This window comes from Corythoichthys intestinalis, chromosome 22 (assembly GCF_030265065.1).
Source record: "Corythoichthys intestinalis isolate RoL2023-P3 chromosome 22, ASM3026506v1, whole genome shotgun sequence".
Taxonomy (NCBI): Eukaryota; Metazoa; Chordata; class Actinopteri; order Syngnathiformes; family Syngnathidae; genus Corythoichthys; species Corythoichthys intestinalis.
Genome location: NC_080416.1, coordinates 29,705,691 through 29,724,159, shown reverse-complemented (window position 1 = coordinate 29,724,159; position 18,469 = coordinate 29,705,691). Strand labels below are relative to the sequence as shown.

At 35.9% G+C, this 18,469-nt stretch overlaps 1 protein-coding gene across 1 annotated transcript in view; it reads right to left on the bottom strand.

Moving 5' to 3' along the window:
* Positions 1 to 1,143: 1,143 nt before the first annotated feature.
* The window catches only part of arpp21 (cAMP-regulated phosphoprotein, 21), a 43,012-nt gene continuing 25,686 nt past the window's right edge, over positions 1,144 to 18,469 (bottom strand). Inside the window, exons 10-20 of the mRNA XM_057828237.1 lie at positions 17,122 to 17,217; positions 17,018 to 17,040; positions 16,887 to 16,943; positions 14,725 to 14,915; positions 14,168 to 14,290; positions 11,801 to 11,913; positions 11,652 to 11,720; positions 11,387 to 11,560; positions 4,917 to 4,995; positions 1,574 to 1,650; positions 1,144 to 1,512 (exon numbers count right to left, since the gene is read on the bottom strand). Coding sequence (XP_057684220.1) covers positions 1,387 to 1,512; positions 1,574 to 1,650; positions 4,917 to 4,995; positions 11,387 to 11,560; positions 11,652 to 11,720; positions 11,801 to 11,913; positions 14,168 to 14,290; positions 14,725 to 14,915; positions 16,887 to 16,943; positions 17,018 to 17,040; positions 17,122 to 17,217 — 1,128 coding nt within the window. The 3' untranslated portion in view covers positions 1,144 to 1,386. The remainder of the gene's footprint in view (positions 1,513 to 1,573; positions 1,651 to 4,916; positions 4,996 to 11,386; positions 11,561 to 11,651; positions 11,721 to 11,800; positions 11,914 to 14,167; positions 14,291 to 14,724; positions 14,916 to 16,886; positions 16,944 to 17,017; positions 17,041 to 17,121; positions 17,218 to 18,469) is intronic.

Here is an 18,469-nt window from a genome sequence, read left to right as displayed (position 1 = left end):
AGTGGTCCCACCAGAGGACCCCACATTAAATGACTAATAATTTCCTGATACAAGGTTCAGTCTTTTTCATATCTGTATACATGAGAGGTATCCCAGCCTGAACACGACTCCATTGAAATATATCCCATTTGTTGATAATCTGCAAAGATGGCAGAGCAACAACACAGACAAAAAGTTTTGTCTGAGGAGGATAAAAGGACTCTCAAGAATAAACATTGGCCCGGCTTTAACTCGCTGACCTGGCAGTTAGCCACACGGTTGCTAACCGTCATATGCTATTGTTTAGCCACAACTGGATTCATTACCTCAATATTATTCATCCTTCACACAGCCACTGCAAACAGAAATTTCATTTAATCTATCGCCAGGCGATCGGTAGAGGAGGATTTTACGACACTATGCGCTGGTGCTCATGGGAAACGCAGTCTTACTTAAGGCAAAACACTACCATTTTTGTCCACCGACGTCGCTAAAATCTGCCAAAACTGAAAAGTCACAAAGTGTTGCTTTAATTTTAAAATAGAATACTTTTATCCCTTGAAAGTGATTCATAAAAAATGACTCAAAATGAACATTAATGTTTTTATGTATATATAAAAATGAAAACGAACAATAAAAAAATGAAAATAGGATTTATTACACCATCAATAAAGTGATTTTCAGAAGTATTGGTTTTTTTTCAGTCATAGTAACTTTAACCAACATGATCATCTTTTGCCATCAATATTTGTTTGTTTTTGGGTAGTTATGACTTTTAAAGCCATGATTTTTCGGGGTCATTTTTTATCAATGAGGCCATAAATAAAATATATGGATTAGATTTTGTTTTATTTGCATGAACCGGCATATGATTTATAACATGATTTTCTCACTGTCAGGAACATGTCCATATTTTTTACCTAAATTAATATTTACACCCCCCACGACCCTCGTGAGGATAAGCGGTTCAGGAGATTAATGAATAAGATTTATACCTGAGGAAGTCTTTAAATACAACAGCTTAATGAGAATGACATTTAACTGCTCGTGTAACCGCGTTCAAGCAGTAGGGGGCGCGCCTGATTCATATCAAAAACACGTTTAAAATATTTGGTTTCAGCGCTTCAAAAAAAAAAAAAAAGGCTCAAAAAAACAATTTGGCGTGAAAAACGTGACTTCGCCACGTGCGTTTATTGAATATAGTCACACAGTGCATTTTTTTTTTTTGGCATCAATCACAATATATATATATATATAACATCTCAATATAATATAAAACTCCAATTTGCATTTAGTATAAATTATGCAGTCAATACAGCAGTTCTGTTCGTATATAAATGAAGCTTTGGTACAGTGCATTAATGTGTGAGTGCTTGTGTGAACATGCGGCAGGAAAAAGCATCTTTGCTATGCGGTCCAGGCGGCACCGCAGTTAGGTGGGGGTGGCGCTGCCGCCGCCGCCACCGCCGGACCCACCAGGCAGCAGTATCCTGCCTCGCCAAGTTTACTAGGTGGATAAACGGAGACCCCGCCCTGTGGAAAAACATTTTTATGATTGATTTGTAAGATTATTATTTCATTTTTCTTAGTTTACCTGGAGCATGCTACAATGGTGCGGTGTCACCGGCGTGTACGACTGCTGCTGGGCGACGCCCACGATGGGGGCGTAACCTGGCGTTAACATGGAAAAAGGTCAATATGAGACTTTTCTTGGTCGGAGGTGTTTTTTTATTTGTCAGCATTTCCACCTTTCTGCAGGACTATCACACGGATGACTGGATGCAATTAGACACTCAGGTAGAGAGATTGTCGGTGCTAGGATAAGCGATCAGGTAGCATAAAATAGGATGTCAACATATCCATCCTTACAGGTGAATTGCATAATACTGTGTGACCCATCTCACATTGTTGAATTGCGTACGTTCCACTCTGCCTAATCACGAGCTAACGATACCACCACTGTTCTAGTGCTACAACAGCTAATCGAGTAATTCAATTGGAAAAACGCTACGAATCAAACTTTACTGCTTCGAGGATTCGTTTAATTAGTGACGTTATAATGGTTTGTTTTGAAAGTGTTGCATTTAGTTTTATTGATTTGTTTGGATACACTGCCCTCCCTTGGCAGCAGTGAATATGCCATAACTCGTCTAACTGAATCCAGCTGCTCCCTGTTAAGACCAACATAAGTTATATTTTGTTTGAGCTAATATGTTTGTTCATGTATTTATTTTAGAAGTATATTTAGCCATTTTTTTGTGGGAATATGTGTTTGATTTTTTAAAAAGCTTTGTAAAAAAAAAAAAAAAAAAAAAAAAAACATTTTATAGCATTTAAGCTAGCGGACTTTTGCCTGGAAGCGTAACCATGTGACGTCACCACCCTGCGATGTCAACAACAATGGCAACCTACTAGTTAAACTAATTTTACAAATTGTATAAAAACGAAAACGTCAAGAGGGGTTTCAATATCAAAGTATTTTAACTCATAATAACGTTTATCTTTAATTTGTTTGCTCCCAAAAACGTAAAAATACGTTCTATTTTTAATTGTTTCAGCGTCCCAAGACGTATATACATCTTTTACGTTTTTGTTTGTTTTTGTTTTTGTTTTTGTTTTTTTTTTTTCAAAAAAAGACATCTCTGGGTCGTGATTCAATTTAGCTCCAAGCACAAAGCTGAAAATCCATTTTAAAGCAATAAAACTGGCCACTGGAGGGCAGTAGCGCATTTTGTAAGACCCGCAACCCAATTCAAAGGCAACGAACGGCAAAGCCGCACGGCCGGGCACCGGCGGAAGACGACCGAATGGATGCCAGGCGGCGGACGAGCGAGCAGAACGACCGGGACCATTAGTGCAGCAGACAGTGTCTTTAAGTCCGTGCTGCTCGCGAGCAGAGCACACAGAGACGAAAAAAAAATCATCTTTATGAGACAGATGGCGATGAGGGAAAAGTTTAACTGGCTGTCACGGCCAGAACAGTGTCATCTTTCAGTTATGTGTAAATTGTTACTTTGCTATCAAAAGCTGTATTTGTCTTGTTGTTTATCTTATTTTGTAAAAGGAAAACATTATTCAGATGTTTGGGATGTAACTAAAGCAAAAAATAGCTGTGTATAAGTCAAAGTTATGTTTGAAATGTATGCTTTCACAAAAAGCTCAATTTCTCCGTTTTTTCATCAGAAATTGGAAAATTGCTCAAACTAAGCTATTTTCTAATGCTGATATCTAAAGAATGGAAAAAGATATGAACTAACTTTTCTTTCTGCTGAAAGAATAGAGTAATCTTTCTTTTGGTGGGTTCCATGTTTATATAGCAATAGAACAGAATTTTCTGTGGGCCTTGCACAATCAGTCAAAATCCAGTAAAACGGCCGGGAGCGAAGGGCCTTACTCTGGTGAAAATGGCTGGGAGTGAATGAGTTAAGAACATCAAGTCTTTCTATCCGTGGATCCCTTTAATTCTTGTTTTAGTCCTCGTCTTTTGGACGAAAATACTTATTAGTCATATTTCAGTCATTTCAAAATGTGTTCATTTCCGTCTAGTTTTAGGCAACGGAATCTCATCTAAATTTATCTAATTTTAGTCGACAATTAATCAAAATGTCTAAACATCTCTAAGTTTAAGTCCAAAAATAAAGGTTTCCAACAATTTCGAATGAACAAAGGCAGACAAGTAGTGTCTAAAAGGACAGCGCCAACTCACATCAGTAAGAAAAAAACAACATCATTTTTAGTTAAACCCACCTGGAAGCCATGAACTATGTAAAAAAAAAAAAGTTTTCTGAGCGTTTAACACCGGGAAGTCTGTTTTGTTTTTGGGTTTTTTTTGCTATTCTTCGTCTCGCTAGAAGTTGTGAGCAGTCCGTATTTCCCAGTAATTGCTCATTTACCAAATAAAACAGCTGAAGTGGGCTATTAGCTAAATGCCATTTCACCAACTGACTCTCCTCTTGACTTACTGACCAGAAAAGCCAAGTGGCTCTGCTTTAGGCTGCCCAGTGTTTTAAGAGGACGACTGCCATTCTCAAGCTAATGCTAATATGAATGCTACGCTAGCGCTAGGTGTTACATTTAGCATCTGTTGATCACTCAGCACAGACCTTTAAAAGCAGCATTACATATTCTCTCTTGCTAAGAAAAGAAAGCAAACGTTACCGTGTTTCCAAACAAGTAAGATAGAGCGCAGCCTAGCTTTAAATCCGGTGAGGCGAGTGAGGGAGAGGCGCAGCATCTCATATGAATGACTTGACTCAAACACTGCTACGATGCAAGCTGACGTACTCTACGTACAATATAAAAATGACACGTATTGTGAACATTTGACAGAAACTCGCATTTTCATCTCGTCGTCGACTCGTCAGACGAAAACTGGCATTCATCTCGAAATGTTCTAGTCTCTCAAGCCACGTTTTTAGCTCGTCACCGTCATGAAAAAAAATATTCGTCCACTAAATATTTTTGATATCGTTTATTGACGAAAACAACACTGGTTCATAGGTAACACTAAGAGTTTAATAGTGTTATTTTTTTGTTGTTGTTTGTTCTTCTCCTCTTCTGTCTGCTTCCTTCCTTTCTGTCCCCCATAAACCCTTTCATGTTCACATCTTTCTTCTCATAAATAAATCATCATGAACAACCACAATCAGAGTTTATCAAACTCCTATGTGATACTTTAAAACTGTTCAGACTATAAGGACACTCAGATTCCTATTCTCTGGGTCTAAGCATCTGAACAGAGCAGGTAAAAATAAATCTGAAAAATCTGAAAGATTTTCTGTTTTGGACGATTGTAAGCAGCAGGGAAAGAGACCGGTTCACTGTGAGACCCTCAAGACTTCATCTCTGACAGTGTAACGGCCCCCTTCTCTACTGCCGTGCGTTGACGTCTTATGAAGGGCGTTAAGTAAGGTTGTCTTGGTGTGCGGGCGATTTACCTGCGCTACAGCTGGGTGAGGCGGCCTTGACTGGTTGTTGAGCTGAGGTAGGATACTGGCTGTAGTAGAAGGCAGGCATCTGGAAAAAAAAAGTATGAAAGATATTTTTGTATAAATGGTGTTATTAGGTAAGGATAAAATTGGGTTTCATTCATTAAAATTACAATGCGTAATGCTAGTAGTGTTGAACAAACATTCAAAATATTAGTATACTATTAATACATTTTATTTATATTCATAGAATGAATGCTTGGAGTTGGTTAAAAATATTGAATTGAATAATTGTCATGTTTTTGCTGATTGTTAATACATTGATATTTTAGAATCGATATATTACATTTATTTCATACAATGAAAATTAAAACATACAATTATATGGTTGTCTTCAAATACAAAATTTTATTTATTTATTTTTCAATATTTTTTTTAATTACATCCCGTATTTTCAACACTATAAGGTGCACCTTCAGTGAACAGCCTTTCTTAAAATTATTTTCATATATAGGGCGCATTGCATTATACAGTAAAGTAAAGTAGTAGTAGTAGTAGTGGTTGGAGTTGCATAATGCCTCCACTAGATGGAGCTGAAGTGAATGTCATAACATAATTAATATTGATCCATATGCTTTTGAGAAAAATGAAGGCTTTTAATATAGACTAGTTTCCGAGTTACTTCCGCGTTTCTGCTCGCGACTTCCGTTTTCCACGTTTTCTAACCAAAACAACAATGGAGCTGAAGTGGCATCGCTTATCAAAATCCCTCAAAAAAAAGACAATTTGGAAATACCGCATCCGTCTGCCATGATCACAACAGGGGAGGACAACATGTTCATGAAGGCAGATGTGGAACCAAGCTCGTGCCACCACAAAGACCGGGTGTTTTTGTAGCCATGTTGCCGCTGTGTTATGGAAGGTAGGTTCTCCTATCCCTGCATTTTACTGTGTCCAGTGCTCCAAAATTACTAAAGCTAATATATTGCGCAAGAAACGACTTATTGTCAATGATATTGATATTACGATGATGATTGTAATTATGATTATGTGTGATATTATTTATGACAACTACTGTACTGCTGTGGCTGCAACATATGCTATCTGCTGCTAGCCTGTTGCTAATCAGTACGTGTAGGATGGCACAATTAAGATCTACTTGACTACAATTCTGTGTTTTGCGTCACAGCTGAGACATCTTTAACTTTGCTAAATATAGTTATACTACGATAAAGAAATGAAAAACAATCAATTACTACAGGTCATACATGGGCTTCTTACCCTGAATGCATAAATGCAAGTGTTACAAGTTTTTGTTCGTTTGTTTACAGGTAAAAAACGCTGTTAGGCAAGGGAAGACAACTTGATGTGCCTCACAACAATACTTACTGTACGTTGATGGACATACCGTCTTGGCCCGAATATAAGACTGCCCTGATTATAAGAGGACTCCCGCTATTTCAAGACTCAAGTTTGGAAAAAGACTTTTTGAACACCAAATTATTTTTATACAGAAAATAATTACAGTACATCCGAAACAAATGATTATAACAATATATTTGAGAGACAAAGCATGTTATTTTGCCTCATTCAAATCTTATTATCTGAACATTTAAATATGTAAACTAAAGTGCAATCACATTCGTAAATGAATGGCTTCTGGTTTTTGAATTGTAAATAAACCAATCTATTGTGATAAAAAACCAAAATTGCAATAACTGTATTAACCATCAAAGTGAGGTCTAACTGTAACTGTAGTCTTGAACCAAATCTGAATACGGGAAAAACATTGCAATTAAATAATGCAAACTGGTTAAACTTGAGAGTAGCTGAGATCTGTCATGACAGACTCCTCAAGTTCAGCATTCGCTTCAATGATATCTGGCGCCATCTAGCGTCGTGAATTAGTATAATGTCTAGACCGCGAATATAAGACGACCCACTTTTTCAGTCTTATTTCAATGCAAAAAACACCGTCTTATATTCAGGCCAATACCGTACATCGAGACTAAGCGCAATATACTTTGATGATGGAAGGCTTGACTTATGCTCCACCTTCGCTAATATTTTGTAATAATTTTATAAATTGTGATTTATTGACCTGTTTTGCGCATGCTCCAATCATTTAAAAAAAACAAGAAATGGAATCATGTTGGCCAAAAGTTTAATGGTGATTAATATCTGGAATAAAAAATAATGAAATTTGTGTTTATATGTACATGTGTCATGAACTCATAATACTATAACTATAATCTAACCAGATGAAAAATACTTTGTAGTATTTCCTGTAACAACATAATCCGTGTCAGCCCTTCTGCATTCGGCAACTGTAATATTTGTAATTTTGGTCTCTGAAGTGGCCGGCGTATTAGTCAACATCAGGGGTCCCCAAACTATGGCCAGCGGGCCAGATACGGCCCGCCTCCACATATGGTCCGGCCCCCATAACAATTTTATTCATTTTTTTTTCAATAGTGATATTTATTTCCTGGATTTTTTCTGTGAACAACCCAGAGAGTGTTATTTGGTTATTATCTATTTAATTAATAGTGTTATTATTATAATATTATTTTATAATATTATATTATATTACATTTTTTATATTATATTACATTTAGGGCTGTCAAATGATTAAAAATTTTAACCGAGTTAATTACAGCAGAAAATGAATTAATCGTAATTAATCGCAATTCAAACCATCTATAAAATATGCCATATTTTTCTGTAAATTATTGTTGGAATGGAAAGATAAGACACAAGATGGATATATACATTCAACATACGGTACAAAAGGACTGTATTTGTTTATTATAACAAGATGGCATTAACATTATTAACATTGTGTTAAAGCGATCCATGGATAGAAAGACTTGTAGTTCTTAAAAGATACATGTTAGTACAAGTTATAGAAATTTTATATTAAAACCCCTCTTAATGTTTTCGTTTTAATAAAATTTGTAAAATTTTCAATAAAAAAATAAACTAGTAACCCGCCATTGTTGATGTCAATAATTACTTATACAATGCTCATGGGTGCTGAAGCCTATAAAATCAGTCGCACCCAAGCGCCAGCAGAGGGCGGCAAAACTCCATAAAACACAATTAACAAGTGGGCATTTCACTGTACTGTCATTTAAATCTGTCTGAGCGGGGCATGTGCGTTAATTGCGTCAAATATTTTAACGTGATTAATTTTAAAAATGAATTACCGCCCGTTAACGCGATAATTTTGACAGCCCTAATTATGTTAGATTGCGCTTGGGTGCGACTGATTTTATGGGTTTCAGCACCATGAATGAGCATTGTGTAATTATTGACATCAACAATGGCGAGCTACTAATTTATTTTTTGATTGAGAATTTTACAAATTTTATTAAAACGAAAACATTAAGAGGGGTTTTAATACAAAATTTCTATAACTTGTTCTAACATTTATCTTTTAAGAACTACAAGTCTTTCTATCCATGGATCGCTTTAACAGAATGTTAATAATGTTAATGCCATCTTGTTGATTTATTGTTATAATAAACAAATATAGTACTTATGTACTGTATGTTGAATGTACAGTGGGGCAAATAAGTATTTAGTCAACCACCAATTGTGCAAGTTCTTCTACTTGAGAAGATTAGAGAGGCCTGTAATTGTCAACATGGGTAAACCTCAACCATGAGAGACAGAATATAAAAAAAAAAAAAAAAAACAGAAAATCACAGTGTCTGATTTTTAAAGAATTTATTTTCAAATTAGAGTGGAAAATAAGTATTTGGTCACCTACAAACAAGCAAGATTTCTGGCTGTCAAAGACATCTTAACTTCTTCTAACGAGGCTCCACTCGTTACCTGTATTAATGGCACCTGTTTTAACTCATTATCGGTATAAAAGACACCTGTCCACAACCTACATCAGTCACACTCCAAACTCCACTATTGCCAAGACCAAAGAGCTGTCGAAGGACACCAGAGACAAAATGGTAGACCTGCACCAGGCTGGAAAGACTGAATCTGCAATAGGTTAAACACTTGGTGTAAAGAAATCAACTGTGGGAGCAATTATTAGAAAATGGAACACATACAAGACCACTGATAATCTCCCTCGATCTGGAGCTCCATGCAAGATCTCACACCATGGCGTCAAAATGATAACAAGAACGGTGAGCAAAAATCCCAGAACCACACGGGGAGACCTAGTGAATGACCTACAGAGATCTGGGACCACAGTAACAAGGGCTACTATCAGTAACACAACGCGCCGCCAGGGACTCAAATCCTGCACTGCCAGGCGTGTCCCCCTGCTGAAGCCAGTACACGTCCAGGCCCATCTGCGGTTTGCTAGAGAGCATTTGGATGATCCAGAAGAGGACTGGGAGAAAGTGTTATGGCCAGATGAAACCAAAATACAACTTTTGGTAGAAACACAGGTTCTCGTGTTTGGAGGAGAAAGAATACTGAATTGCATCCGAAGAACACCATACCCACTGTGAAGCATGGGGGTGGAAACGTCATGCTTTTGGGCTGTTTTTCTACAAAGGGATTAGGACGACTGATCTGTGTAAAGGAAAGAATGAATAGGGCCATGTATCGAGAGATTTTGAGTGAAAGTCTCCTTCCATCAGCAAGGGCATTGAGGATGAGACGTGGCTGGGTCTTTCAGCATGACAATGATCCCAAACACACAGCCATGGCAACAAAGGAGTGGCTTCGTAAGAAGCATTTCAAGGTCCTGGAGTCTCCAGATCTCAACCCCATACAAAATCTGTGGAGGGAGTTGAAAGTCCATGTTGCCCAACGACAGCCCCAAAACATCACTGCTCTAGAGGAGATCTGCATGGAGGAATGGGCCAAAATACCAGCAACAGTGTGTGAAAAGCTTGTGAAGAGCTACAGAAAACGTTTGGCCTCTGTTATTGCCAACAAAGGGTACATAACAAAATATTGAGATGAACTTTTGGTATTGACCAAATACTTATTTTCCACCATGATTTGGAAATAAATTATTTAAAAATCAAACAATGTGATTTTCTGTTTTTTTTTCCACATTCTGTCTCTCATGGTTGAGGTTTACCAATGTTGACAATTACAGCCCTCTCTAATATTTTCAAGTGGGACAACTTGCACAATTAGTGGTTGACTAAATACTTATTTGCCCCACTGTATATATCTGTCTTGTCTTATCTTTCCATTGCAACAATAATTTACAGAAAAATATGGCATATTTTATAGATGGTTTGAATTGCGATTAATTACGATTAATAAATTTTTAAGCTGTAATTAACTCGATTAAAAATTTTAATTGTTTGACAGCCCTAATTATATTATATTATATTATATTATATTATATTATATTATATTATATTATATTATATTTTATTTTATTTTATTTTATTATATTATATTATTATTATTTTATCTACTTTTGTTCCGTGAAGAATCCAGAAAGGGTTATTTGATTGTGGCTTTCTGAAACACAATACATTTTTACATTTAGGCAGGCCTGCAATCGTCACACTTTTTCTGTTACAAACTGACCCGGCCCCTCATCAGAGAATGGAAAAGTTATGTGGCCCTCACAGGAAAAAGTTTGGGGACCCCTGGTCTATACCTTACACCCAGGCTGCACAGATTGTTACAATTTTGTCCATGAACGATCAACGAAGGGAAAAGAACAAAGGCACAGGACAGAAAGTCTCGGAACCTCATCTACATCGTGCTGAATCCATTTTTGGTGATTCTGTGGGTTCCTCTGGTTTGATTTTGCAGTTTTAACTGTGTCTACACATTGCTTACTTCCACCGCACTTCATGTTGTTCTGTCTAAACTGGAAGTCCGTAGCAGAAAATGTCAAAGATGGCGCCGCCCAATTTTCGCTCAGGAAACTTGTCTATAGGGCGGAAAATACAGTATTTCTTTTTTTCATATTTAACTATTAGAATCATGAATTAACTATTTTTCTTTATAACTGACAATATATTGATTTTTTAAAAGTTTTTTCTTTAACAATGATACTTATTATTTGTACTCTTATGTATGTACTATATGTGTAGCGTATGTTTGACATAATCCATATCATTTATTAACTTCATCACATACATTTAGTTTATTTTCAAAAATTGTATATGATTGCCTTCAGATGTCAGATTTAGAATTATATTCTTTTTATATTGATCTTTTGAAATATATATTTTGCTGTTATTGAAACATTTAAGCAATAATTAAAATCATGTATTTACATTTTTCTATATTTACAGTGGGGAGAACAAGTATTTGATACACTGCCAATTGGCAGTGTATCAAATACTTGTTCTCCCCACTGTAAATATATATTTATGTAATTTACATATTACAACACGATGATTACTTTTTTTTTTTTTTCTGTTAATGAGTATACATGAACATACTAGTAGGTCATTAAAAATCATTTTAATTTGTATATGTATACATTTACATTTTACTGCAAGTGTCTCAAAAGTTTTGCCACTTACCTGTGGTGAGGCTTGGCAGTAGCTGTGGGGGTTCGGCGCTTGGGGGGCGGGTTGTGGCGGCGGGGGCGGGGCTGCGTACACGTACCCTTGGGCAGGTGGGTAAAGGGGCGTGGCTTCCCCAGAAGATTGACAGCTGACGGCCACGTGTGAAAACTGCTGCGACAGGTCTTCCATCTGTCAGGACAGGAAATTGACGGATTTTTTTGATGCAATACAATGCTAACAGGATGTTAGCGTTAGTATGCAAAAAGGAAGTGATACGTACGGCGGGGAACGCCTGCGAGGGGGCTACGGGCATCATCTGTGGAGCTGTGTACGAGACGGGCGAGTACACCTGAAACACACACACGTTTGTCATCTCACGTGTCCAGCACTTATCTTTTGTCAGCGCTTGTGTGTGTGTATTAGCGTTACCTGCTGTGGCGGCTGCTGTGCTGGAGCTCCCTGCATCTGGCTCCTGATTGGCTGTTGGGCAGCAGGCGGGTTGTACACCACGGGGCTTCCATCGGGGTTTAGGAAAGGTTGTCCTGAAATGCCAGCAGTTATTTTGCTTGTAAAATGGCTGCTACTGGGTGATTCTCATGCTGCTAAGCTAAACTATGTCATTGAAGATTTTAGAGATAGAGTCATAAAGACGTTAAATAGTTAATTTTTAGTTGAAAGATGGTTGTGTCTAATATGTGACCCAGTCCACTGTCTTACCGATTAGTATTTTGCATGGTTTTTATATTTATTTGTATGCTACCTCATGGAAGTAGTGTTGCTATCTCGATAAGAATTCCATAACTTTTGGACTACAAGCCACACCTGACTATAAGCTGCCACCCACCCGCCAAATTTGACACGAAAACATCCTTTGTTCATAGATAAGCCGCAGCTCTCCTCACTGTATTATGGGATATGTACACCAAAAGATATTAACTGGTAACACTTTATTTGTCAGTGGCATCTTAAGATGTCATAAGACCAAATGAACCACCATGAAGCTTAGAACCAACTGGCTGCAAAGCTTTATTGCTTCAAGAAGCTTAATTTGGCCATCACTCCTCCCTTGGGGGAGACAGTCGACCTCTGCTGCCACCTGCTGTCGCCCAACATGCCTCCTAGCATGCATTGCAGATGAAAATAACAATCAAAATTCATGTTCTATGCTAATTATTTCTTCAGTTACTGTGCCAATTGTTTCATTAATTGCTAGTTTTTGTATTGGTAAGTTCTTACGAGCGAGAGCGTTCCATTCCATTCATAGGGTTTTGGAGCAATACCCGCAATCAAATCGTTCCGCTTTGGAACCCGGAATCAAAAGTTTGTGTCTTCGCCTTCCGTTTTCGCAGTCACCGTGTAAAGGCGAGGCCGTTCCGCAACACAATTGTTGCATCTTGGTGTCGCAGCATCGCCATTTAAACGGCCCCTGAGAGACAGTTTCTTTCCAAGAGCTGTCGCCACACTCAAGTTTGCACTGAAATGTCACTGTCATTGCACTGCTAATGCCACAACATTGTCACATGCATGTCACTATGTAATACATTTTCAGACATCTGTCTAAATCTGGGTACTGTGTGTATGCGATATTTGCACAGTTACTTTATAGCATTTTGCACTGTTACATCAATATCTATTCACAAACTGTCAAGTAAGCCATCTGCCTTCTAGTCTGTGTACTGTAAATTGCCATTTACACACTGTTATATTACCACTTGCTGCTAGTCACTTATTCAGTTTATTTTCAATCTTTGTACACTGTAACCTGTATTTTTTTTATATTAGACTTGTATTATGTTGTGTGGTGGTCAGTAAATGTTACTTTTAAAGCGCAAGTGCAGGGGGAAAAAAAATAGAGAATCACTCCGTTCTGATGAAAAAAATATGGAATCACTATTTTCAGTGATGAGTCAAGAATCTGAATTGGACAAGGTGATGATGCTGGAACTTTTGTTTGGTGCCGTTCCAGTGAGATTTTCAAAAATGACTGCCTGAAGAAAACAAAATCAAAATTCCCTCAGTCCTTGATGACATGGGGCTGCATGTCAGGCAAAGGCACTGGGGAGATGACTGTGGTTAAATCTTCAATAAATGCGCAAGTTTAAATTGACATTTTTAGACAGCTTTCTTATCCCTTCAATTGAAAATATGTAATTTTCCAAGATGACAATGCATCATGCCACAGAGCTAAAGCTGTTAAAGCATTCCTTGGAGAAAAACTATTAAAAAACTGTGGTGGAAATTGAAAAAAATGGTCCACTTCAACGCTCCGACCTGCAAGGACGATCTGGCAACCGCAATCAAGGAGAGTTGGCACCAAATTGATGAAGAATACTCATCAAGTCCATGCCGCAGAGACTGCAAGCTGTCATAAAAGCCTGAGGTGGTGCAACTAAAGACTAGAGTGTTTTGATTGTTATTTCTTTGTTTGTTTCAAATGGTTCCATATATTTTTCCTCAGAATGGAGTGATTCTATACTTATTTCTCTGCACTCGCGCTATAAAAGTAACATTTACTGACCACCACGTTTTTTATTCATTTCTTTTAGTGTTTGTGAATGCTAAAGAGTTGCACTTTAAAATTCATTCAATTTTTTTTCAAGCTTTTTATCTGAGTTTGTTCTACATAATATAATCTTTGAGTGAGTGCTCGACCGAGACTAGTGATTCCATACTTTTTGCTAGGGGTTGTAGTACAGCAAAAAAGTATGTTTCCCGAAGTCACATGCACCACCCCCAGCATCAATCCGCCCCACTATTTGAGACGTACAGGCGTATGTAGAGTGTGTGCGTTCAGACCTGTGTGCGGGTTGACTAGGATGCTACCCGGTGGGATGCCATTTTCCAAGATGTATGCAGGGTGGGCAGTGGGCTCGGGCATGGAGGGGGGCTCAGAGGTAACCCTGAAAAGAGAGACGGTGCCTGGAGGAGAAAAAGGTAGGATTTACTAAAACAGTACCTTTAAAAATTAACCCATTAAAAGGCATTGATTTAATTCATTGACAGCACTACATGTCCAATCCATTTTGACATGGAGGTTTCGCTGAGTGGTCGAGTAACCGTTTAGTTTTCCATCAAAACATAAAAATTCACTTAAAATTGGTTGACTTGATGTTTCAACTTCCGTTAACTTTTTTTTATAGTGTTAAAACAAATGAACAACGGAAAAAAATGTGTTTCGCTCCTTTTTTTTTTTTTCAGAGGCGCGAAGAAAAGCAAAAGTGTCAAAACGTACAGCTCGGCCGCGAACATCGAGACTTCTCGCTTTTAATTAGACGGCGGCAGATGTGATTAGAATGCAGCGTTAGCGACGAGTCGGGAGGCGTCGACGGCGCGAAAACGTCACTCGCTCGCACCTGTCGAGCCGCGCGTTTCCCAGCCGGGATTGGCGGCCGGCGGGGGGCGGGGCTTCGTCCAACGGTACGAGGACGAATCCGAGTCGGTGCTGCTCCACGGCCGGGGCTCGTTGCCGTAGCGACAGTCCGTCTCGGTGCTGCTCTGTCGGCTGCTGCCCGTCCAGCTGGAGCCCGAGCTGTCGCGGCTGCCCCTGAGGATCGCAAGATGGACGCCGTCAGCGTGAGTGGGAGGGAAGCAAAAAAAAACACCAGCGGCCATGTTGGGGAGGGATCGATGCTATCTTGACGAATGACTTTAATTAGTTCCTAGCTTGCGTGTTAGTTCGATATTGCCCGTTGAAATAAAATAAAATGCGCAGATGAAGTTATAACGAGATTAAAAGTGAGTTTTAGTGGCAGACAATGAGTGCCCTGTCAGGGTTAGAAAAAAAATAATAGATCATATTAAAAACATTTGATCTGTCCTTCAACTGCGCAGGTGTCAAATAAGTGGCCTGTGGGCCAGATTAGGCCCGTTACATCATTATGTATAGTCCGCCATTTTTTAAATATTAATAATTAAGTTAAAATAAACACATTCGTAAATAAACTTTTTTTTTTTCTTTGGCGTTTTTTTTAACCAAAAAAGAGTTAATGAAAAGAACAATTTGCATGTGTTTTTTTTTTTTTTTTAATTAAATGTTGTTGTTGTTTTTTTTTTAATAATATCTGTTTTGGTTTTTAATCCAGAAAATTCGTATTATAAAAAATAGAATTGAAATTTACTTACCTAACTACTAACCCTAACCCTAAAAAAAATAAAATAAAATAATAATAATAAGATGATATTTTCAATTAATGAACATTTATTTTTTTGAGATATGTGAATAAATACACAACTATGAATAAAAACTTGAAAATAAATTATTTAAAAATTAAATATTTTTCGTTTTTTAAAAATTATTTGTCAAAAAAATATCAATAAATTAACAAGAGGAATATTTTGTGTGTTTTTTTTTTTTTTCATTGTAAAAATGTAAAAAATAAATTCCCCCCCAAAAAAATATATAGAATATACACAATTAAGAGGTATAAATGAGCATCTGGACAATTTCTAGGTTAATAAAGTCGAAGTGATTCGAAAGCTATGAAAAATACAATTACTATTACAATACAATACTAATACAATACAATTACAAATACAAAAACTAAAACAATAAAAGAATAAAAAATACTTTTTTTTAAAATAGAAAAATAAATAGAATATTGTTTTACATTTGGTTTTTTTAATTAAAAAATTGAATTAAAAAACGTAATTATTTTAAAACTTAATAAACAAAATAACAAAAGTAAAAAAAAAAAAGAAAATATTTACAATTCATATTTTTATTTTTTATTAAAAACATGATATATATACATATACATTATAAATAAATAAAAAAGGGAATGATTAGTGTTTAGTGTTAGTATTTTTCATTTAAAAATAATTTTAATTTAACAAAAAATGAAAGAAAAACTCAATAAGAAAATATTTGCAATTAATTTAAATCTGATTTTTAACTAAGAATATGATATATATATATATATAATATATATATATTACATATATATAATAAAATAAATAAAATAGGGAATAATTAGTGGGTTTTTTTTTTTTTTTTTTTTTAAATTAACGAACAACCACATAAGAGTATACTCGCAATTAATCAACATTTGTATTTTTAATTAAAAATAAGATATATATATATATATATATATATATATATATACAATTAAAATATATAAAACATAAATAAAATAGGGAACATTGTAGTTCGTTTTTTATCTAAAAAAAAAAAAATTCTAAAGAAAGTGAACATTTGCAATAAAGCGGCATAAAAATGAAAATTTATCGGTTTATAAAGTCTCTAAACGATTCAGCTATCAAAATAGTTGCTCACTTGATATGGATCCATACTAAAAAGGAAAGCAAAACTACGATGATTTGCCTTCATGTCAGTTTGGCGACTTAACACAAGTTTGTCGTGCAATAATGGAGTCAAGTTGTAAAACCAAAATAGCTTTGGTAAGAGTAATCACGTCATATTGTGAGCGTATCCTTAATTGCCGACCGTGCGCCGCCTTCAATTAGTCAACGCACGCCGATTGTCGCTCGATGCAAATTAAGATGATGAATGCGCTACCTGAAGAGCTGCCTTCTCCTTTGGGTCTCGGCGAACGGGTTGCACTCCTCTGCGGTCCTATGCGCACAAACTTGATGTTTATGATCTATTGTTGCTGGATTAAGGTGAACGAGGACATGTAAGCGAGTTACCTGTTCTCAAAATGGCCACCTTCCTGTGTGCAGAGAGAGAGTCTGTTTAATTTTTTTGTTTAAAATGTTAAAAGATGAAGTCTGGCTTTGGTAAAACATCTGACCTCTTGGTTGAAGATTCTCTCGCGCACTCTTTGGTACTCTTCCTCTCGCTCCTCCACCGACTTGCTTTGCTTGTCGCGCAAGTTATAGCGTCGTGTCTGAGATACACAAAAACAGGACTATTTGTTATTCCAAATAATTTCTGCGGTAAATGATGGAAATTCACTTAGTGAGTATGAAGATGGGGTGTTGTTTCACCTAAGGCTGCCAAAATTCATTGATTGACCTTTATTACAAGCAGTTATAAAATTGATTAATCAGTCAATAATCAAATGTAGTGCTGCAATGATTAATCGATTTACTCAAGTAATTCGATTAGAAAAAAGCTTGGAATCCAATTTTGCTGCTTTGAGGATTCGTTTTAATTTAGTTTGTTTTGAAAGTGTTGCATTCAGTTTTATTGATTTGGCTGGATACACGGCCCTCTAGTCGCAACAGTGAATATGCCATAACTCGTCTAACATGGTTGAATCCAGCTGCACCGTGTTAAGACCAACATAAGAATGTTTTTGTTTGAGCTAATATGTTTGTTTATGAATTTGCTATTTATTTTAGAAGTATGTTCACCAGTTTTTTGTGGCATTATGTGTTTGAACAATTTATTAAGAGCGTTGTAAAAAAGTGTTAGCATTTTATAGCATTCACGCTAGCGGACTTTTGTTCAGCAAGTTAGCCAGTTGTTCTTTTATTGTACTTAGATCATCGTTGATTTATTTGTTTTACGTCGTTTGGGGCTAAGTGCAAGTATTTTAATTTATTTGTAAATGCATTTATTTTATTAAGTGCAATTCTCCAGTTTGAAGGAACACTCAGGAATTTTATTTTGTACTCGCGTTTGAAAGCTCTTTTGAAAGTGCAATCTTTCATTATTTCAATATTTATTTCAATTTAATTTATTCCAATATACTGTACATTGAATTAAATGAAATACATTTTTAAAAATGGAAATAAATGTTGAAATAATGAAATCTTTAAAATTAAATAAATAATATTATAAATAAAACTTTAAATGTATAAATTTAAATATAAATTGAAATAAATAAGTAAAAAGTGAAATATATAAAAAAAATTGAAATAAATGAATAAAAAATTAAAATAAATATTGAAATAGAAGCATTTAATGACACATTTAATAATTTATTTAAAAATGTTGAAATAATGAAATAAAAAATTAAATAAATAAATAAAAATTCAAATAATTACGAATTGGAATGAATAAATGAATAAATATAAATTTAAATACAGATCAATTAAAAAATTAATAAATAAATGTAAACTGAAATAAATAAATAAACAAATTGAAATAAACAAATATGAATTAACATGCATAAATAAAAAGTGAAACGTAAA